The sequence below is a fragment of the Arachis hypogaea genome, chromosome 16, assembly GCF_003086295.3.
Source record: "Arachis hypogaea cultivar Tifrunner chromosome 16, arahy.Tifrunner.gnm2.J5K5, whole genome shotgun sequence".
NCBI classification, from domain to species: domain Eukaryota; kingdom Viridiplantae; phylum Streptophyta; class Magnoliopsida; order Fabales; family Fabaceae; genus Arachis; species Arachis hypogaea.
Genome location: NC_092051.1, coordinates 141,159,892 through 141,183,119, shown reverse-complemented (window position 1 = coordinate 141,183,119; position 23,228 = coordinate 141,159,892). Strand labels below are relative to the sequence as shown.

Genomic DNA, 23,228 nt, shown 5'->3' with positions numbered 1-23,228 from the left:
ATGTCATATAATCTCTTATAGCTCCTTTAGTATGAAACCCTATGTAATTCCAAATATCTCTTCCAGATAATTCATTAAGTTTTGGATTAGTAAAGGCTTCTAATAAGAAGGAATTCAACCAGTTTTCGAAAATTTCTTTTTCATTCTTTTTACAGTCTAAATCGAGCATTCTTTCTCCTTCCATTTTCTGGATTTTAGGAACGTATTTTGATGGTGTTTTTGTATATTTTGAATCTTTATTTATAAATCCTTTTTTAAAAGCATAATTATCAAAACCTGTTTCCCATTTAAATTGAGATTGATTATCCCTAGATGTTCCAGCTTCATTTTTTACTTGTATTGGAATTGCTGGTTCTTCGTCACTTGAATAATCTAGGATGTGTTATTCATTTTCTATATTTTCAGAATTCACTAATTCTTCTTCTATCTGAAATCTCTGTTCCATAATATTATTTTCTTGAGCCATTTTTAATTGTTTAAAAAGCATTGTAACTTCTTCTAATTTTTCTTCAATATTCATAATTTTAGTGGTGGTTTTACTTTTAAATCTGTTATGTTGATTATATTTTGAAAATTTTCTTCTTTGGAATTTTCTTTTTCCTTATTTCTTTGAAATTTTATAGATACGAATATTTCTTCAAGCATATCTACTATAGAATTTAATTGTGAGTTAAAAGTATGATAAAGATGTGGGGAATCATTTCCATGGTAACATTTCTTAGAAATTCCGTGTGAAAAATAAGTTTTTTCAGGTTTTTGAAGTCCTTCAATAAAACTTATAGTAAAATAAAGATTTTGAGAAAAATCATTTTGTATTGATTTTAAAAATTCGGTGTCATTACAGTTAACATTAGTTAAAATCATTAATTTTTGATCTATTAATTTTGATAACTTAATTATTTCTTCTCTTAAATCTTCTAATTTACTTTTTTCCATTAGGTGACGTTTTTCTTTGTGAAGAGTTACGGTTTTAAGTGAAAAGTGTGGCTTTAGAAAGTGTGGTTTAAGTAAACAAATCTTTAAATCTACCATATAATTTTCTTATATATATATATATATATATATATATCAAATTCTGATAAAATGATTTCTTTTGTATAATAACTAAGATGATATTATACATTTGTTCCTTGATAGTACAAACGTGCTGATATTAGTCCCATGTTGTCATCGTTATAATTAACATAGTATAAAGAAATATAAATTTTTTAAAAGAACACAAATCCATAAATATTAAATTTATTTTAAAACAAATCCCTTTTGTAAGTCAATATTTTTAGAACAGATAGTAACTAAACTTTACTGAGGTGCAAATATTTCTCCAACAGCATAGCAGAAAACAGCTTTCCCTGCCCTTCCTCCGCTATAAGTGCTTCAGTATCGGAAATCCCTTCCTTTCCAATCTTCCTCGATTTTCTCAATCCAAAACCAAAATGACCATCCTCTACCCCTAGTCTTCATTTTCCGTAACCCTCCCTCCATTTCTAGGGTTTCCGCCATGGCTGAGTGGCAGCCCCTCCTCCAATCCATCTTCGTCGGCCTCATTGTCTCTTTCCTCATCGCCAAGCTCATCTCCTCCGTCCTCGCCACCAAGCACGACACTCGCGCCTCCCCTCCCGAACCTCACACAACCGGTGCCGTTCCTGGACCTGGGCTTGGGACCACTTTCACAAGGTCCGATGCTGACGAGACCGAGTCCGTATCGGCTGAGCAGGGGAGCCCGACTCACAGTGGAGTGGGCAGCGACAGTGACGACGACGACGATTGGGAAGGCGTGGAGAGCACGGAACTCGATGAGGCGTTCAGTGCTGCGACCGCGTTTGTTGCGGCCGCGGCGGCGGATCAGCGATCTCAGAAGGTGTCGACGGATGTGCAGCTGCAGCTCTATGGGCTTTACAAGATTGCCACCGAAGGTCCCTGTAGTGTGCCGCAACCCTCAGCGCTGAAAATGACGGCTCGAGCGAAATGGTAGTGTGCTTTTTTCTTCTTTCTTGCCATTGCCGTTGATTTTTGGCTAGTAGCATTTTAGGCTTAATGTTTTCATTGGATGCTAAAAATTAATGGAAGTGTGCTTTTTTAAGTTTCTATTTATATATAGTAGCTCACTTATGGTGTTAGATGTAGAAAATTTGTGCTGGAAAATTAAGAATTCCGAGTTTTCCAAGTATTTATTGTATAAGAAATATATAAAAGCTTGGGGATCTTGTTAGTTAAACTCTTAATTATATGCCTTTTTGGGATTGTAGCTGATTCAATATGGTTCTTTTCTTTTTTGTTTTGTCATATTCTTCTTTTATTTTATTTGGCAACCATTTTTACAGGCAAGCATGGCAAAAATTGGGTGCTATGACTCCTGAAGATGCGATGCAGAAGTACATTGATATTGTTACAGAGCTATATCCCTCATGGCTTGATGGAGCTTCACTTTCGGTGATCTAATAAGATGTTTATCGTGTTATTTATTAGATGAATTGCTGTATCTTTTGTCAAAATGGAGAATGGTATATTTAAAATGAATGTGATCAGTCTCTAATTGTTGTTTCAATGACAGAGGGACAAAGGCAGTGATGGTGACAGTGGCGGCTCTGGTTCAGAGTCTAAGGGACCAATGGGACCAGTATTCAGCAGCTTCGTGTTTGAAGAGGACTCTGGTAGTGACTTGTAAGATTCTTAGAACTTTCAGTTGTATGAAAATTCAATTAATAGAGGTGGTCATGCTTTGTAAGTAGTTTTATATCCATCCATGCATATTGTTTCACATTACAGTTTTCCACTTGATATATCTTTTTTTTATATTAATGGGTTTAATTTCTTCTACTTTTCTGTTGACATTACAGGACCTTTTAGGGATTTATTTCATTACAGTTTTCCACTTGATATATCTTTTTTTTTATATTATTTCTCTTGTATTCCACATCTCTACCTTAATTAACTACTTTGAACTAGGATTGAGACTCAGACATAGTTATATGTGCTTACCTTGAAACTGTTCCACGTCAGGTTCTGTTTCGGATCCACTACTCATCTCTTGCAATGTTGAAGATAAGCAGTGTAAAACATTAACAGTTTTATGCACTTTCCAAATTCGTATACTACTTATTTCCATGTGGCATGAGGTGATTAGTGGGATTATAGAGAAGGGGACATAATTCGGGGACGAAGAATTTCCATCCTTGTTGACAATACTAGTATTTATCTGTCTACTTTCCCATTTGCCTTTCTTGTATGTCACCTACTCGCATTTTTATTTATGTTTGAAAGCATCAGCGATCCTCTCTATTCTAGTGAAGAAGTTTATGGGCTAATTTAAGTTTTACAAATAATTGTTGTTGAATCTTTCTGTGCTTCTATTTTATTGTATTCTAATATATCAAGAACCAATAACCAATATATCCTGTGAATTTTTGAGCAATTATAAAACTTAAAATGGGGAGCTTTATTCAAAAGGTATAGTTTGTATAAAGAACAGAAAATTGACAGATATTGTTTCCCTATTTTCTTTAGGAAAATGGACGCCATTCATGGATTTGCCAGAGAAGGGGATGCGGTTAATCTACTCAAGTGTGTTGAAAATGGTGTTTCAGTGAATGTCAAGGGTGAGTTATTCATAGCTATTTCCATTCCCCTTTTACTTATCAATCACAACTCACAAGTGTGCTGAAAATTGTGAAATGATGCTTGTCTGGTTGTTAAGTGGAATGAGGTTATCATAATGGCCTGTGCCAAGCATTAAGTACCATTGCTAATTACTTTTGGTAGCATTGCTTGGCAAGCATAGCTTGAGCTTGGCAGTTATGAACATTTTGTTGCTACATGTTCAATTTTTCATTTTAGTCTTTCATTTGTCCTTGTCTCACACTGTATTTTGCACATTTGAGTAACATGGATGATTCCCAGTTGTCTTTTGAAAATGGGGAGTTTTGATTCGTAATAAATGAAGTAGCTATAGTAAAATTGTATTTTTTTTGTCCTTCATAGTACATTCTCTCAACAAATTATTTTATGAAACAGGTTTTCAATTTTTTTTTTTGAAAATGGTAGTTGTGCTACAGCATTGGTCATCATCACATTATATCTGATATTAGTAGATAAATTGCTCTTCTAGATCGCCATTGATCTCCCGAAAAGATTCCTCTTTGGTATTACCAGGAATATTGTTTATGCTGTTTTATTGCCAGTGATTTAACCATCGGTTTCCTATAGTCATAAAGGATTTTTTTTTTTTCATTTTTCTGTGCTACAACACTATATCAAATCATTTAGTTTGCTATTATGCTTTCCCTTTCTCAATATTTGATTAATGAGAGTGATTGCAGACAGTGAAGGTCGGACACCATTACACTGGGCCGTGGATCGTGGCCACCTTAATGTCACAGAGCTACTTATTAGCAGGAATGCTGATATTAATGCCAAGGTATTTCATATATTGCAATTCAAAACATTCCAATTTAAGTACTTAACATATTTGAGCTAATCTATATGCTTTAGAGTTTTAGAGGAATGGAAACAGGATGGAAGCTAGCTTGAATGTTAAATTAAGTGTTATTCCTTATTGCAATAGTTGCTTAACTAACACTCAAAGTTTAGCATGTGCAGTAGAAGACCGTTCTATGCATTTTTACTTATTTCCCAATTGCTGAATTTGAAAATTTGCTTATATTGTCGTGTGTTATACTTTTATAAGGATAATGATGGACAAACACCACTGCATTACGCCGTTGTCTGTGAGCGGGAAGCAATAGCTGAGTATTTAGTGAAGCATAATGCAGACACAAACTTGAAAGACAACGATGGCAGTTCCTCACGTGACATATGTGAGTTTAACTGGCCTTGTATGCAGCGCATCTCGGAAGCAAATTGATTCCCAGCCTGTTTCAGAACTGCTTTTGGCTGTATATCTTGGCAAAACACAACCTTGGGAAAATCTATTCATACACAATGCACATACTATATAACTCAATTTTTCACTCCTTAGTCGTTGGGATAGCTACCATTTTCACTGTACTCCCCGGATATGCACCTACTAGGAAAATGGTTTAAATCAAGTATATTCTGAAGATTTCTAGTTTCCTTTGCTCAGCTCCAAATTTATGGTCCATTACATTTGAAATTTGATCACACAAGATGTATACAAGAAAGACTAGCATCGGTATACTTTTTTTGAAAGAGAGCATGCTTCAGGAAATAGGTAGTGAGAAGGGAGAGGTTTAAGAGATTTGAAGTGGAGGAGGAAATGAAGAGATTTATAGAGTATGGTTCAGGGAAATATGTATAACTCTAACTTTTATTCTTTTACCACTTTATAGGAGAGATATGTTTGAGGATTTTATTAATTTTTTATAGATCTATTCTCATTTATGATCCTCTTAAATGGAGTAATTATATTTAATTTAGTATATAGGAAATTTTGCAAATATATTTTGAATTCCTCATTTTCTTCCATACTGGTATAATATTATTATACTCACATATGAACTATGAAGTACATTTATAGAAAAGGATGTAAATTTTATTCTTCTTTTGCATGTTTTTTATTCACTAAATAGTATTTCTTTTATTTTAAAACTATTGGTTTGAGAAGTTTTCGTATTTATATATATTAGTAACTCAAATATATGGATAAACACAAATACGTGAGCTTCTCAAGCTTGTACAACAAAAGTTGTTAACCTAGCATTAGTGTTTTTCATTTCTGTTCTAGTTACCAAATGCGGCTTAAGAGGCTTCAGGAACATTTTGCTACCACCAACAGCTGTGAACACCACCCCAAGCGATATTGTCATTGTTTGTAGACATGGTTGCGTGCTTGCATGAGTTGCATCAAAGGTGTGTGGCATACTGTCTGTTTTTTTGGTGTCTCTGCATCCAAAATATCCAATTCTGCTATGGCTTCCATATCAATGCTGTAGTCTGTAGATAATGCTCTTATTGTTCCTACAAAAGAAAGAGTATATGTCTTTTACAAGTAATAAACATATGGCCAAAATGTAGTTTTGACGTATGATTTCCACTAAAAATATCTGCAGTCCAATTTGAGTAGAATACTTAAGTATACGAATAGAATACAAGTATTCGACTGAGCATGTCAAAATTAAAGTTCCCATTTACCTTTTTCTTTTGCTTATATGCGACGATACTGTTCCGAGAGGTACATGTATTTCTTCTTCCAGCAAAATATAGATCCAATAGTACCCGGAGCAGGTCTATTTATAATGGAGCATTCCAAAAGTCAAACGGTCCCATAGATTGTAGCTTTTACCATTGGTTTCTGAGTTGCATTCTTTTATCTCCCTCATTCCAATGATAAAATTCAAGTGATCACAAATTGAACCTTCTTTAAATACTCCAGTTTGCAAGATATTGAACCTACAAAAATATTGAACCCCGCCAGGAACCAATGAAGCTTAAAATAACCATGATTATTAAACGTGATTTATGACGATAATGAGCAACCCCAATGGCAGTGTTCCTCATTATATGAATGTCATAGACAGGAGTCATATTGGGCCAGAAAAGCCCAAAATTCCTTTCGCATGTTGGGCCGGGTTTCAAGTTCTCATCAAACAAAGCAAAAATATAAGTCTCAAAAGTCCGGTTAGGCATGAGAGGAGTTCCAACCCCGGAAGTGACATGACGTATGAGATTCCCATTGTACTCCGAAGCACTCATTGGATCCACACCAATTTGGGCCGGGTCTCCCTTAGTGGGCCAGCCCGTTTCACCGATCACAATCTCAACATCTTCGAATCCCAAAACCTTCATGGCAGAATAAACAGAATCAAGTTGTGCATCCAACATGTTGGTGTAACGTAGATGAGTGACGTCATCAACCATGCCAGAATTGGGTAAGAAAAGTGCATAATCAAGGGTATCAACGGAAAATCCAAAGAATGGGTAAGGGTTAACCATGAATGGTGAATTCGAATCTCTAAGAAAACTAAGCATTGGTTTAATCACATGAGTATCATAGCCTTGCCTAAATCTCGCACCGGAAGGTGTAGTTGAATTTACCAAAATGCCCAGAGAGTGTGGTGTGGTAACTTTTATGTGGCTATCTATTGAGAGCTCAACAAGTGCCACGTGGAGTGTTTGCATTGCAGGGACTAAGTTGCTAATTAAAAGTTTGTTGGCAGTGGACAACACTTCGTTGCCAACGAGAATTCTAACTAATTTAGTTGAAGGGATGAACGGTTGGACGTTGGTTTGGACCCATTCACGTGCAACGGTTAAGTTAGTTACACGTGGGATTTGGTTGTTAGGGACGGTTATTGTGACCTCGATTCTTGTGTCCTTAAAAGCGCGTAGGAGTTCGGGGTTGGCATCGAAGAGTCTCACCCGGTTAATGATGGTGGATTTTGAGAGGAATTTTGCTACTTCAGCTGGTGGAGGAAGGTTATCTGCTATTGTGCCATAATTAACACCAATTCCTTGCACCTCTGTAATTTATACATAAATTTATTTAGCTTAAATTTATCTCATGCTAGTGTGTCTTGATAGTTGATAATTTGATAACAATTTTCAATTTTTAGGATATGTAAAAATAATCAAAACATTAGAGACAAATAAAAACAGTGTTTTATATCTTGTCTTTATCTTTTATTTCCATATTTTCTCACCTTTACCTAACATATTTCTAAAAAAGAAAACTCGTTTAACTATGCATTAGAAATTTAGAATATCAAATACAATGTCACAATTTTTGGATATAAGTATAATCTCTAGGATGTGGTGCAAAAGGTGCGGTAGAATGGAGAATTTGCATAGTAAGCATACCTTGGATGAAAACTAATGCAAGGAGTAGCAAAGTTGCGTGTAATGTTGAATCCAAGGATATAAGAGGCGTTTTCTTCTCCATAGCTACATACACTGTTTGGATGTTGATAAAAAAGGTGGTTACATTGGTGAAATGAGTGAAGTTGTTTATGAAGAAGTAACCTTGATGCTTTGCTTTCTGATAAGGCGAGTTCAATTCCTGCCATGGTTTCTGTGATGCATGACAACTTTTTCTCTTCAGAATTGGGATTGCGTAAGTTACTAGTTGAATACGCTATTGCATCTTCCCTTTTCTTCTTTGAATCTTCCCCTTTTTGAATTGTAAAATAATAATGTTCTACCCACTAGAATTGATGCCAGCAATTTGATTCTTCTGTCTCATTGTGAAGACTCTTTAGATAAACAATTCATAAACAAAAATACTAACTGCACACTAAAATTCAGTTATCGATCAAATTAATTATTGTTTAACCTATTTTTAATGTATAATTTATATTTTAACATGTATAATAACTAATTTAGTAATTGATTTTTGAGTAAAATGACAAATAAACCTCAGAATTTGTGAGGATTTACATTTTGGACAGATTAGTTGTTAAAGAAAAAAAAATAATAATAAAATCATCTAAAATAATAAATTTAGATAAATTAATTCAAATTAAGATCTTCTATTTTAATTATAGAGACTAATGTAAAGATAGTATATCCACATTTGATATCATAAAAAATGTTATTGGTATTTTTTTTTAAAGAACTAATATGTCTAAAATAGTGTAAATTTTTAAAATTTATTTGTCATTTTATTTTTAATTTTTTATATACATATAGAATAAATAATTTATAAAATTCTTATAAATTGCTTAATTAATCTCTCTCTCTATATATATATATATGGTGAATTCTACCTTACCCCCTCTAAAATAACATGTAAGTTACCCTTCATGATGTATCACACTTTAATTGGTTATTATCTTAACTATAGTTGGGTTATTTTGTAATTTATTATTTGAGATGGGTAATTGTATAATTTCTTAAAATATTAAAATTCTACCCGCCTTTCACGCAATCTCTTTCTACAGTGCATCATTCATTGACGAGTCGTTGAATTCCCATGGCTTGTAACTTCTTCGTTCTTCCCCAGTATAGTCAGCACCGACTTCATTGCTATCTCATGTCCTCTCACTCAATCTCTCTTTTTTTTTTTTTTTTTTTTTTTCCATGGATCACTCTTTACCAATATAATTAATGGTTAGTTTGGTTATTAAATTTTTTTCATTAAAAATAATATATGAAATATATATTCATATGTAAAATATAATATAATATAATATAATAAATTTATTCAGAGTACTTAAAAGTATAATTAAAATCAGAAATATACAAATATAATAATAAAATTTGTACTTTAAACAAGTAAACATATCTTTTATCATACATAAATTATTTAAAAAAAATATAAATTATTAAAATTAATAACATAAATTTAAAATGATAAAATTCAATTTTCTTACAAGTAATTTTTATAGTATTTTTATTCTTTTAATTTTTAATTTATTAATATTTTATTATTTAATTAATGATTAAACAAATTATTTTCATGAGAAATATTTTTTGTATAATCTTAAAGAAGAGACCAATATACCAATTTAAAAATTAATGTAAAAATGATATTTTAAATAAAAAATAGTTAATATTAAAATTTTTAAATACAAAAACAAATTATATAGATATTCAGGATATAAATATGAAATACATGTTTAAAATAAATAAAGGAGAAAAAAATAATTATTTATTTTTTATGAGTACTCCCATTTTATCTGTTTTATTTATTTAAGCATATATTTTATATTTATCTTTTAAATATTTATACAAATTATTTTTGTATTTAAAATTTTAATATTAAATATTTTTTATTTAAAATTTTATTTTTACTTTATTTTTTAAACTACTATATTGGTCTCTTCTATAAGATAATACAAAAAATAATTTTTTATAAAAATAATTTGTTTAATCATTAATTAAATAATAAAGTACTAATAAATTGTAAATTAAAAGAATAAAAATATTATAAAAAATACGGTAAAAAAGTTAGATTTTATTATTTTAAATTTGTATTATTAATTTTAATAATATATTTATTTTTTAAATAATTTATGTATGATAAAAAATATGTTTACTTGTTTAGAGTACAAATTTTATTATTATATTTATATATTCATGATTTTAATTATACTTTTAAGTATTTTAAATAGATTTATTTTATTATATTATATTTTAAATATGAATATATATTCCATCTTGTAATTAAATAAAGATATATTTTTTTAATGAAAAAATTTAATAACTGAACTAACCATTAATAATGTTGATGTTGGTAAGGAGTGATTTATGGCAAAAAAAAAAAAAAAAAAAAAAAAGGATTGAGTGAGAGGACAAGAGATAGCAATGAAGTCGGCGCTGGCTATACTGGGAAGAACAGGGACGTTACGAGCCATGGGAATTCAACGACCCATTAAGAAATGATGCAATGTAGAAAGAGATTGCGTGAGAACGTGCTTCAATTAACGGGGGAAGAATTTTAATATTTTAAGAAATTATATAATTACCCATCTCAAATAATAAATTACAAAATAACCCAACTATAGTTAAGTAATGACCAATTAAAATGTGACACATCATAAAGGGTAACTTACATGTTATTTTAGAGGGGTTGGATAGAATTCACCTATATATATTCGTTTGCCATTATTGAGTATAAAAAAGTATATACAAAATGTGCCATATTGCTGGAAAATTTTAACTGTCATGAAACGACAGTTAGTATTGGGATCTGATGAAATATATATATAACATAAAGTCATATGCTTCATCTGAGTTTTTATTATAATAATAATTAAGAGATGAGTAACCAAAGTACTTAAAGAAGACGTTTGCTTTAGTTGGATAGAGAGGGGAATAATCTTTTCTTACATTGCTGGATGGACAAGGTATTGTCACGTTGTAGAATGACACTCTTAACAAGCAATGCTTCTATCAAATAAATAATAATAAAGAGATAATCATTTTATTGTGCTTAATTAATAATCTCTTCATAAGAAACTGAACCACTTTCCTTCCTTCTCTTCTCTCCAAGCAAAAGACAAAATTTTAAATTTGTATTATCATTCAAGAAATTATTCTATATAACATCAGATTAGATCGAATTTTTGGTTCTTTATTATGATGAATCTTCTACTATGTCTATTTCAAAACAATGATACCTCGTACAAAATAAATCAGATTATGCTTTTGGAGAAGAGGTAGAAAGAAGCTGTGTTTTCTAGAAAAATATTGAATTTATATATATATATATATATATATATATATATATATATATATATATATATATATACTCTCTATTTTAAAATAAATCTACTTTAATTTAGATAAATCGATGTAGTTAAAAAAATTAATATAACTTAATACAATGTATATCTCTGAATACATTAAATTTTGAATATATGATCCAAAATTATTATTTAGTCATCAGTGGAAAAAGGTTTAGGAACTTACCGGATATTTAGAAAAAGGAATATATGTAGTACTCTAGGGTTTCATTCCTATGATTGCACATTCTCATCGATCTACAAAGCATTTTTCATTTCTATGTGAAAGGTGAAATTATAAAATTTCTTTCCATGAAAATATTTCCAATAATAAATTTAAAATATCTATTTTGTCCCTCTATATAAGTAAATATTAATGTGCTAAGTAAAAAATAAAAAGTACAACATTTATTGAAAATTAACTTGATATTAAAAAAAAGAAAATAAAAAAATATGAAATTTTATGAATTTTAAATCTTAAATTCTGAATTATTAATATAAAATAAAATAAATAAAAAAATTAAAATGTATTTAATTTAAGTAACAAATAGTATAACGCGAGCATTTAAAAAGAGGCAATAAATAGTGTTTAAAGATGAATTTTTTGTGTATAAACTAAAATTATTTGGCCCAACCCTTAACCTTATGATGTGTCACAACTCACAAGTCAGAACCACCACTTATCCCCACTTTTTTAACATTGCTTACTCAAATGAGCATCTCAACCTGATTAAGGGGATATACGTGCATACATGCGAACTGCAACTATATGGTTGGAATACTCATTTGAGCAAGAAATGTTCAAAACTGGGACTCTCTCTCTCACTTCAACAAGTTATATGCTATAAGCAAATGAAAAAACAATTGCCCTTACATTGGTTCTAACTTCTAAGTAAGTGCAAAGAAATATATGTAGAGACATTAAATAATAATGATGAACAATGTATGATGTATTATTATTATTTGAGGTGGTTGAGAATTGAACCGATTGCACGGTGGAGTAGTTGACCTTTTGATAGTCAGTTAATGAGTGTAAATGAAAAGGACTTGTAGTTATTACTTTATTTTTTTAGGTTTTCATAGAATGGCAGGTAAATGACAGTTAAGCTCAACAACCACAATAGTTCTGTGAAATGCTAACTAGGCATGTTTATTTACTACTGAATATACTAATTAATTAATAACATGTTACGGTCTAAGTATCTCCAATTGAACATAAAATATAGATATTATCGACCCAAACGCACCTACTTACCCCTTTGGAGACATAACACTCCGTTTGTTTGATATGTGTATCAGGACAAGACATAGACGCAGTAGTAAGATGTATTTATTGTTTAGTTTGTGAGACATAAAAATAAGGATATGTTTATACATAAATATACACAAAATATAGGGTAATTTACTTGAATAAAATGATTGAGAGAAATCTTTACTTAAATGTAATAATTACAATTCCTTTATTTGTGTGTCTTGTTTCATTATTATGTAAACCGTGGTAAGTTACCACGTTTTAAAATTTACACATAAACAATGGCAAGTAAACACGGTTTATGAATATAGCTAGATGCGCGTAAACCGTGGGAAGTAACCACGGTTTATGAGGAGAGAACTTTGATCATAAACGTGGTAAGTCATAGTGGTTTCCTAATCAGACGTTTTGTGAACATAAAACATTGTTACTTGCCACGGTTTATGAAGGGATATTTAAATGCAAAAACCTTTGTTTTTTGCCACGGTTTATGAAGAGAAAAATTTTATATATATGAGTGAGAACCAAGCTGTTGAAGAAGAGCATTTTTACAATGGCAAGTGAGGAAGAGAGTTTTCTTGTGTTAGTACATTGCTCTGGTAAAATTCAAAGAAGCAAAAAATACGGTGTGAAGTTCACTGACAGAGAACCGTTGAGTATATTTATCAGTTCATCAAGTACTTTGTCAGATGTAAAGAACAACATCTTGCAGAAGCGTGGGGTATTAGGGAGCAAGTGGGTGAAGAAGCTATTCTATAAGATTTCCATCGCAGTTGTGTCGACCGGTGTTAAGTATGAGACGTTTGTGATAGCGGCCGATAAAGATATTCGGGTTCTGTTTCATTGTGTTAGGAGTTTTCCAGAGGTCAGAATACACGAGCTGTATGCGAAGTTGGAGTTTGGTGTCGATAGTTCTGGGGCATCAGCTCCGGTTCATAGCTCGACTGCCATGGGCGGTGCGTCTAGTTCGATGCCTGCGGCCGCACCAACTGTTCCGCAGGTTGCATCACCTTCCTTTGCGGCTGATTTAGATCGTACGGAAGCAGTTGCTTTTGTACCGTTCGAGAATCGTGGGGTCCGGCAATAGACATATGAGGTGGATACTGGTCCTGGCATTATTCACGATGTTCAAGGGTTCGGGGAACCTGATCGAGTTGAGAATGCAATGCGGGACGATGACTCAGACCAGGAGCTTGTAGATATAATTGGGGACAGCGATGATGGCACAGGTGCCAATCCACATACACAGCATGGCCCTTCAAGTTCTGGCACACAGCAATACCCGCCGCACTTCTCCACTTTAAACTTGGAGGCTTTGGGGCAACAGGCAGACGGAGGTACAACTATTGAGGGTTCTTCTACAGAATTTCAGACTGGACAATCATTTCATAATAAAGATGAAGCTGTTTTAAGTGTGAAGGACTATAGCATCCGTCGAGGTGTTGAGTACAGAGTCTTAGAGTCGGATCATCTGAAGTATCATGGAAAATGCAAGGAGTTCGGCAAGGGTTGTAGTTGGTTGATTCGCATATCGCTTCATGCACGAAAGGGTACTTGGGAGGTTAGGAGGTACAATGGTCCCCACACTTGCTTGGCCACCTCTATTTTCAGTGATCACCGGAAGCTTGATTACCACGTTATTTGTGCGAGGATTTATCCGTTGGTTAGGACGGATGCTGCGGTAACGGTAAAGGTCTTGCAAGAAGCAACGGAAGCCGATTATGGATTCAAGCCTAGTTACAGGAAGGTTTGGATGGCAAAACAGAAGACAATAGCACAAATATACGGAGATTGGGAAGAGTCGTATGTCGAGTTTCCACGTTGGATGCTAGGGGTCCAGTCCACCATGGCCGGGACAGTTACAGTGTTAAGACTTCTCCTGTTAGACTTGGAGATCAGGTCGATGAGTCTACACTGTACTTTCATCGTCTTTTCTGGACGTTTCCATCCTGCATTGAGGCCTTCCGACATTGCAAGCCCCTCGTGAGCATTGACGGTACCCACTTGTATGGCAAATATGGAGGCACGTTGCTGTTGGCAATAGCGCAGGATGGGAACTCGAACATCCTCCCAATAGCGTTCGCCCTTGTCGAGGGAGAAAATGCGGAGTCATGGTTCTTTTTCTTGTCCAACCTAGGAGAGCATGTGACGCAGCAGGAGGGTATTCTTGTTATCTCCGACAGGCATAATGGCATCAAGGCTGCCCTTGAGGCCCCCGATGGTGGTTGGCTGCCTCCACGTGCTTTTCGAGCATTCTGTATTCATCATGTGGCGGCGAATTTTAGCCTAAGCTTCAAAGGTAAAGACGCAAGGAGGATGTTGGTGAATGCTGCCTATGCAAAGATCGAAGCAGAGTTTTATTACTGGTTTGACATTATGCGGACTGAGAATCCAGCCATGTGTGATTGGGCCAATCGGATGGAATATGACAAGTGGACCCAACATCAGGATAGCGGGAGACGGTTTGGGCACATGACAACCAATATTAGTGAATGTGTGAATTATGTCTTAAAGGGAACTCGGAACCTCCCGGTAACTTCATTGGTTAAGTCAACATACGGGAGGCTTGCTGAGCTATTCGTGGTTCGCGGACAGATGGCAGAGGCACAGCTGGGGACTGGGCATGAATTTTGTCAGGCGTTGGTGAAAGCAATAGAGCGGAACATGAGAGACTCTAGGTGCTTCACCGCCACGTTATACGACAGGCACCAATCAGAGTATACAGTGGCTGAGACGACACCCACTAGAAACTTTTCGTTTGGTAGCTATCGAGTTTCTCTTAAGGACCACACATGCGACTGTGGGTACTTTCAGGCTTTGCATTACCCATGTTGTCATGCCATTGTATGTTGTGCTCACTCGCGTCTGAATTGGACCTCAAATGTTCATGAGGTGTATCGTATGAGAGACGTGTTCAACGTGTACAAGCAAGGGTTTGTTCCGATCCGCCTATCCCAGAAGGCCTCTGGCCGCCATATGCTAGTCCGACTGTCATTCCCGATTCTAACATGAGGCATGCAAGAGATGGACGTCCAAGGGCAACCAGGATCCGCGGTAGCATGATCAGACTGCTGAAAAGGAATTGCAATTATTGCATTTGAGTAAAGATTTCTCCCTTTCATTTTATTCAAGTAAATTGCCCCAAAATATATGTATTTTATGTCTTAATAAAATAATAAGAAATAATGAATACGGATCTACATTATTTTTTTTGGATTATTTTAATGTCATATCTATTATATTCAAATACCATATATAAATAATACAAATATTTTATGTCTATGTCTCAATTATTTATGTCTCAATGCAAGCACGGACCTAAATGTATTAGGCACTTGTCCCAGTTTCATTTTAAATTTTTTTTAAAATATACATATATAATCTGTCTCCATTTTAAATTTTAAATGATTCCACTACAAATAAATTAAGTTCAATTATTTAAAGTTTCAAATCCACTTTATCTTTCTATTATTTTGAGCTTTTGACTATTAGTTAACCTAATCAAATTTAGTCTTTTTTCATTCTTAAATCTCAGTCGTCACCACTCCTTTATTCTTTTAAACCCTCTTCTTAGTTTCATATTTTTAACCTTCTTTTTTTATTTATTTTTTAGTGGTTATCTTCTTTTCGTTAAAAGGTAAATTTTAAATATTTTATTTTTTTTATATAACTTTCTATAACTCTATGTATCTTTCAATTTTATTGTTTCTCTTTTTGATATTTTTAATTACAAATTTTAATTTAAACAATTATAGTTTAGATATTAATCTAATTTTTTACTCCCTTCATAAATTTATATATTTTATTTTATTCTCAATTTAGTAATCTTTATTATTTATTTGTTTATCTTTCGTTTTATTTTATTATATGTAATTATGTTGCATATAAATTTCTAAAGTCAATTGATCAATTTACTAATTTAGAATATATATTTTTTATTTTTAAAAATAATAATAAAATATTTTAAAAAACATTTTTTATCTTATTTTATTATATGTAATTTTTTAGTTTTTTTTCATTCGAATAATTAATATGCACTTTTATTTTTTAAAATTTAAATTAATATATCTTTTAATAATAATATATATTATTTTCGCCCTTTAACATAAATCTTCTAAGTCCGTCCCTGTCTCAATCTATATATCTTAATACATACATAAACCAAACAGAGTCTAAATGAGTCGCGAGATATATGAACTAGATATCAAATTCGGCTAGAATTGGGTACAAATTAAATCTCTTTCAAATCTATGACGGTTACCATATAAATGTTAGGTGATATATCCATCTCTAAGATAGGCTATTTTTTCTCCTCTTAATCTTTATACCTCTTGAACATTTCGTTAATTTTATTGTTGGTCTTCTGTAGATACCATGCATCCTCCATCCCACTCATGAATTGCGACTGATTGGAAGCCTCCATCCCCTTATAGTATAGTAGATTTTTTGAGAAATTGATGCTAGGAATATAGTTGAAAAAATGGTTCTTTTCAAGATGGAAAGTGAGAAAGTGGTCTAAGTGGTCGATGATTGTCAGAATCTCGCCAAAACAATTTTTGTTGTAAGACAGATCGAGATGATAGAGCTAGAAGATGAATAAAGAAAGATGCTATAAAGGTGGAGGCAGATCCAACGATAACTGAGCTTGAGATTGAAGATAGTTTTAGAATTTATGTATTATTCATGTATAGGAAAATATATTATGAACCAAATACATTAGTAATTTTTTTGGCAATATAAAAGATAATTTTAAAAAACTTTTAATGTTAAACAAACTAACACTTATGATACTTGAGAATAATAATCTAGGATATAACTCCCATAGATGTATTTAAAAAAAATGTAGTTTCAAGTAATAAAATAAATTATCTTATAAGATGTGTGTATATAATTGTTCATACTCTATCCCAACGCTAAAACCCAGGTCTAAATAAAAGGTCCAATCCAAAGATTAGCTTTCACTCAGCGACCTCCTCACAAGAAGTCGGAACCAACATTGACTTGCTCTAAGGAAGTCGGGATCAAATATTAGCTGGCAAATAACCCTTATTCAAATAAGTAACTGCCTCTAAAATCTTTCAACCCACTTCCAGGGGCCGTATCTCAACCTCCTTAAGATAAAAGGACGGTTATCCACCTAAAAAGATGGAACTACTCCAACGATGGTTATTGGTTCACCACTATAAATACACTGACACCCCTCAGGTATCTCTAAGTTCCAATACTCTATAAACCTGTAAAGCCATTTGCTGACTTAGGCCTCGAAGTGTCCTTGCAGGTACCACCTCCCTCTCCTTCATACACACAAGTCGGACGGCGGCTCCCTGACGTGAACTTACTCGGAGACCTCTTCCTTCAGACGATTGGGCCAACCTTACAAGTCCAGTCCATTAATCTCTGGTTACCTAACGTAACATTGGCGCCGTTGCCGGGGACCCGAGAGATCAACCAGTAATGGCAGACGAATTTAATGAGAATGGAAACACAGCTTCTGATTCTGAGTAAGAGAATCAGGACGTTGGCAATAACGAAAGAACAATAGACATCCACCAAGGGGTAATCAACCAGAACAAAGAAGGCCCTTCAGGGGTAAAAGACCCAAAGGGAAACCCCTCTGAGGGACATTGATCAGGAAAGGAAGGGCTGCCCCATGCGACCGACTTCATGGGTTTGTTCTATGGCCACCAGGGGCGTCTGGAGCAGTTGGAGCAAGAGCTGGAACGATAGCGGAAGGCTGAGAGAAATTTGAGGAGCGAGATTGAGTGGCGAAAAGAGCTTGAGGAAAAGCTCCTAAGACTAGAGTCTGCCCTCAAAGGTCGAAACACTCGCAGTGACCGAGAAGACTCTCCCCTGGGAGGAGAAGATCCGTTTAGTGAGAACATAATAAGGGCAAAAGTACCAAGGAACTTTAAAAGCCCTGATATGGACCTCTATGACGGAATCACGGACCCAAAGCATCATTTAAGAAATTTTAAAGTCGGATGTACCTAGCTGACGCTTCTGATGCTACTCGCTGCAAGGCTTTCCCGACAACCCTAACTAAAGCAGCGATGAAGTGGTTCGATAGTCTCCCTCCGAGGTCAGTCAATAGTTTCGACGACCTCTCGCGGAAGTTCCTCATGCGATTCTCGATTCAAAAGGATAAAGTAAAGTACGCACCGAGCCTCCTGAGAGTAAAACAGGAGGTTGGAGAACCTTTAAGGGACTACATGAAAAGGTTCAACAAAGCATGCTTGGAGATTCAAGACCTACCCATGGAGGCAGTGATTATGGGACTAGTAAATGGACTCCGAGAAGGTCCCTTCTCTCAGTCCATCTCGAAAAGGCACCCGACCTCCCTGAGTGATGTACAAGAGAGAGCTGAGAAGTACATCAACATGGAAGAAAATGCCAGGCTTCGAGAGCCAAGCTGGCGACCTGGGCACTCTCACTCATTAAAAGAGAAAGAGAGGGGCCCAAGAAAAAAGAGGAAGTCGGCCTTGAAAGTCCTAGGAGATATCACTCCTATACTCCTCTACGAGTTTCCTTAGTTGATGTATACAGGAAAATTTGTCATACTGAAAGACTACCACCTCCTAGGCCCATCAAAAATAAAAAGGGGGGAGTCGTGGCGACTACTGTGAGTACCATAAGCTATATGGTCACTCAACAAATGATTGTTACGACCTCAAAAATGTGATAGAAAAGCTGGCAAGAGAAGGTCGGCTGGACAGATATCTTATGGAAATGTCGGACCATCATGGCAAAAGGAAGTGAGATGATAAGGACCGAAGAGACCCACCACCACAAACCCCAGAAAGACATGTACACATGATCTCAGGAGGGTTTGCTGGAGGTGGCCTCACAAAGTCATCTCGAAAAAGATACCTAAAAGAAGTCTACCAGGTCGGGGTGAAGCTCCCGGCTTTCCAACCATCTCCTTCACTAAAGAAGACGGGCAAGGAATCATTCCTGGACACAACGATCCAGTGGTGATAACCATGATTCTTGCAAATGCTCATCTTCACAGAACCCTGGTGGATCAGGGAAGCTCAGCCGATATCTTGTTCAAACTGGCATTTGATAAGCTGGGGCTGGACAAAAAAGAGTTAAGGGCTTACCCCGATACTCTGTATGGGCTGGGAGATACACCAATAAAGCCACTAGGATTCATACCCCTACACACAACTTTTGGAAAATGGGTGAAATCCAAAACTCTGAGTATCGACTTCATAGTCGTCGATGTGAGTTCAGCCTATAATGCCCTAATAGGCAGAACTACCCTAAATCGGCTCGAAGTAATGGTGTCCACCCCCCATCTTTGCATGAAATTCCCAACTTCAGAGGGAATTGCAACCATTAGGGGAGACCAGAAATTGGCAAGAAAATGCTACAACGAAAGCCTGAACCTGAGAGAAAAGGCAAGGAGGTTCACATCATTGAGTTCGGAGGAGTCAGAGCTAAGGAAGAGCTGTGACCACAACCGGGGGGAAAGACTGAAGAGGTACAGGTCGGAAAAGAGAAAGGAAAAAACACCAACATATGAGCAAACCTGAAAGAAGATTTGAAGCAGAAGTTCATAAGGCTCCTACAAGAGAATTCCGATCTCTTCACCTAGAAGGCCTCCGACATGCCCGGGATAAACCCCGAGCTTATGACGCACAAGCTTTTAGTGTACCCCGGATCACGACATGTTCAACAAAAAAGACGGAAGCTTAGACTTGAACGGGCCCAAGTGGTGGAAGAGCAAGTACAAGCCCTCCTAGAAGCCAGCTTCATCAAAGAGGTTAAATATCTGGCGTGGCTGGCAAATGTGGTGCTGGTCAAAAAGCAAAACGGCAAGTGGAGGATGTGCGCCGATTACACCGACCTGAATAAATGTGTCCTAAAGACCCATATCCACTTCCAAACATTGATACCTTAGCAGGCTCCAGCTCGGGGTATCAATAATTGTCGTTTATGGATGTGTACTCGGGGTATAATTTAAATTTCGATGTACAAACTGGATCAAGAAAAAACATCTTTCATCACCCCAAGAGCAAACTATTACTATGTGGTCATGCCTTTTGGGTTAAAAAATGCAGGAGCCACATATCAAAGGCTGATGAATAAGGTGTTTGCACCTCACCTTGGGAGTTTAATAGAAGTCTATGTAGATGACATGTTAGTAAAAACCAAGGATGAGACCAACCTCTTAACTGACCTCTCGCAAGTCTTCAACACCATTAGGATGCATGGGATGAGATTGAATCCTGCAAAATGTACCTTCGCAGTGGAAGCAGAAAAATTTCTAGGATTTATGCTTACACAAATGGGGATTGAAGCCAACCCTGACAAGTGCAAAGCAGTCCTAAAAATGAAAAGCCCGACTTGCTTAAGGGAGGTCCAACAGTTAAATAGCCGACTTGCTGCCCTTTCTAGGTTCTTGGCGGGATCAGCATTAAGATCCCTACCACTCTTCTCTCTACTAAGAAAAGGATGCCAGTTCGAATGGACTTCTGAGTGCGAAGAAGCATTCCAGGAATTCAAAAGGCTTTTAAGCCAACCTCCCATTCTGACCCGACCTAAAGTTGGGGAAGAACTCGTCCTGTATTTATCCGTAGCCGACAAAGCTGTAGCATCAGCTCTAATACGGGAAGACGAGGTCGGACAACATCCTGTATACTTCACCAGCAAAGTTCTACAAGGCCCTGAGTTAAGGTATCAAAAACTCGAGAAGTCTGTATATGCCTTAATAGTAGCCTCTCGGAGGTTACGACCTTATTTCTAAGCTCACACAATAAGAGTTTGAACGAACCAACCCATGAAGCAAATCCTTCAGAAAACGGATATTGCGGGAAAAATGGTTCAATAGGCCCTAGAGCTATCCGAGTTCGACCTTAAATATGAAACTAGGACGGCAATCAAAGTCCAAGGCCTCACCGACTTCGTGACAGAATATGCAGGAGATCAAGAGGAAGCCTCCACTACATGGGAGCTATACGTAGATGGATCCTCCAAAAAGTCGGAAGCGGTGCGGGCATAATATTAATCAACCAAGAGGAAACTCAAATAGAAGTATTCCTCAAATTTGAATTTCCAGCTTCTAACAATCAGGCAGAATATGAAGCTTTGATTGCAGGATTAAAGCTGGCAGAAGAAGTCGGTGCGACCAAAGTAGTCATCTTCAGCGACTCTCAGGTGGTGACCTCCCAAATAAATGGAGAGTATCAGGCTAAAGACCCCAACATGAAGAGGTACTTAGACAAAACCTTGGAGTATCTTGGACGATTTGCTGAGATCGAGGTCAAACACATAACTCATAATCTCAACAGCAGAGCAGACGCCCTCTCCAAGCTTGCTAGTACCAAGCCAGGAGGGAATAATAGAAGCCTGATCCAAGAAACTCTCTAAGAACCCTCAGTTACAAAAACAGAGGGAAGACAGGACGTCCTTGAAGTATCCAGATTGGACCTCGGATGGATGAACCCACTAATCGAATATATGAAATTCGACATCCTGCCCAAAGAGGAAAAAAAGGCCAAGAAAATACGGAGGGAAGCGCAAAATTACACTCTGGTAAAAAATATCCTTTATAAAAGAGGGATATCTACACCATTGTTAAAGTGTGTCCCGACCTCAAGGACAACTGAAGTCTTAGAAGAGGTCCATAATGGTATCTGCGAAAATTATCTCGGAGCGTGGCTCAAGAATCAAAAGTAAAATCCAAGGCAATTTAGACGAAGCACAGCCTGCCCAGATAAAAGGTTTTTCCAAAAACAAAGAAATCAAAAAGGGTTTTTTTCCATAAAAAAGCCTAACAAAGAAAATTTTGTAGAAAGCATGCACACGACAATTAATCTTAAACCCCTTACCCGAAAAAGGGGGGACAAGAATTAAAGCATTTTTTGTTTACGGCCATAAAAGGCCAAGAAAAGCCAAGAGTAACCACCACAGAAACAATAAAAAGATAAAAATTGTTCAAAGGGGCCCACAAGCCGGCCCCCAAATAGCTCAAATAAAGTAGAATAAAAAAATCAAGGGTCACCAGAAGGGAGAGAGGTCGGATCAGCGGCAAGGGAGGACGGAGCAGTCTCCTCAGCGGCAGGAGTCGGAACACCTGAAGACGTCAGCTGAGATCCTTCTCGTTGATCCTCACGAGGAGAGGACTCTTCAAGTCGTTGCCTACGAGTCTTCAGCTCAGAATCCGTCTCAGGTCGGGGAGGAGAAACGATAGCCCCATTCACAACGATCTTATCAGAATCAAGAGGAGAAAGGTCCAGGCCAGGAGCAATAACTCCGACCTATTCCTTAAATATCCTCCGGGCCTCCTCCGAACTCTCAGCCACGGAGTCCTCTAGATCCTGATAAGCCACCCGACCTTTCTCCAACTCCTGCTGAAGATCAATGTTGTCGGTGAAGACCCTGACGTAATTCTGCTCCGCCTTCTTCTTCAGGCCTTCTGCCATGGCACATTGGGCCATCAACTTCTTCTCCTTCTCCTGAAGTCGAGACCTCTCCTCCTTCAAGCCAGCAACTTCCTCCATAAGCCTCTTCTCTTCTTCTTGATAAAGGAAAATTTTCCCCTCCAGCTCTTCAACTTTTTGGGTAGAACCCAAAGAGCTAAGGGGAGTATTCTCAAAAATATCAAGTTTCGTGTATACACCAGCAGCCTGAACACTCCCCTGAACCAGGATATTAAGATGGTTTCGAATGGAAGCATCATCCATATTAATATGAGTATGGGTAAAGATGTGATTTCGAACGAATTGGGGACCATCAAAATCCCTAGAAGAAGCGCCTAACCCTGAAGTCTTGCGCTTCTTCCTCTCAAGCTCAGGGGAAGCTCGGGAAGGAAGGGTAGGAGAAGAAAGAGAAGA

At 35.9% G+C, this 23,228-nt stretch overlaps 3 protein-coding genes across 3 annotated transcripts; 2 read left to right on the top strand and 1 right to left on the bottom strand.

Annotated features, from left to right (window-relative positions):
• The first annotated feature begins 1,220 nt into the window (after window positions 1–1,220).
• LOC112755376 (acyl-CoA-binding domain-containing protein 1) lies at window positions 1,221–5,364 on the top strand. Its single transcript, XM_025803425.3, has 6 exons — window positions 1,221–1,968; window positions 2,322–2,430; window positions 2,552–2,661; window positions 3,505–3,596; window positions 4,317–4,414; window positions 4,685–5,364. The coding sequence occupies exons 1-6, from the start codon at window positions 1,499–1,501 to the stop codon at window positions 4,859–4,861; spliced, it is 1,056 nt and encodes a 351-aa protein (XP_025659210.1). The 5' UTR covers window positions 1,221–1,498; the 3' UTR covers window positions 4,862–5,364.
• Window positions 5,365–5,572: 208 nt separating this feature from the next.
• On the bottom strand, window positions 5,573–8,062 carry LOC112755375 (glucan endo-1,3-beta-glucosidase). The gene is made up of 3 exons (XM_072221350.1): window positions 7,774–8,062; window positions 6,109–7,436; window positions 5,573–5,934 (listed from the first exon to the last, which is right to left on the bottom strand). The coding sequence occupies exons 1-2, from the start codon at window positions 7,853–7,855 to the stop codon at window positions 6,367–6,369; spliced, it is 1,152 nt and encodes a 383-aa protein (XP_072077451.1). The 5' UTR covers window positions 7,856–8,062; the 3' UTR covers window positions 5,573–5,934; window positions 6,109–6,366.
• Window positions 8,063–13,555: 5,493 nt separating this feature from the next.
• On the top strand, window positions 13,556–15,402 carry LOC112757719 (uncharacterized). The gene is made up of 2 exons (XM_025806275.1): window positions 13,556–14,137; window positions 14,290–15,402. The coding sequence occupies exons 1-2, from the start codon at window positions 13,556–13,558 to the stop codon at window positions 15,400–15,402; spliced, it is 1,695 nt and encodes a 564-aa protein (XP_025662060.1).
• The last annotated feature ends 7,826 nt before the right edge of the window (window positions 15,403–23,228 follow it).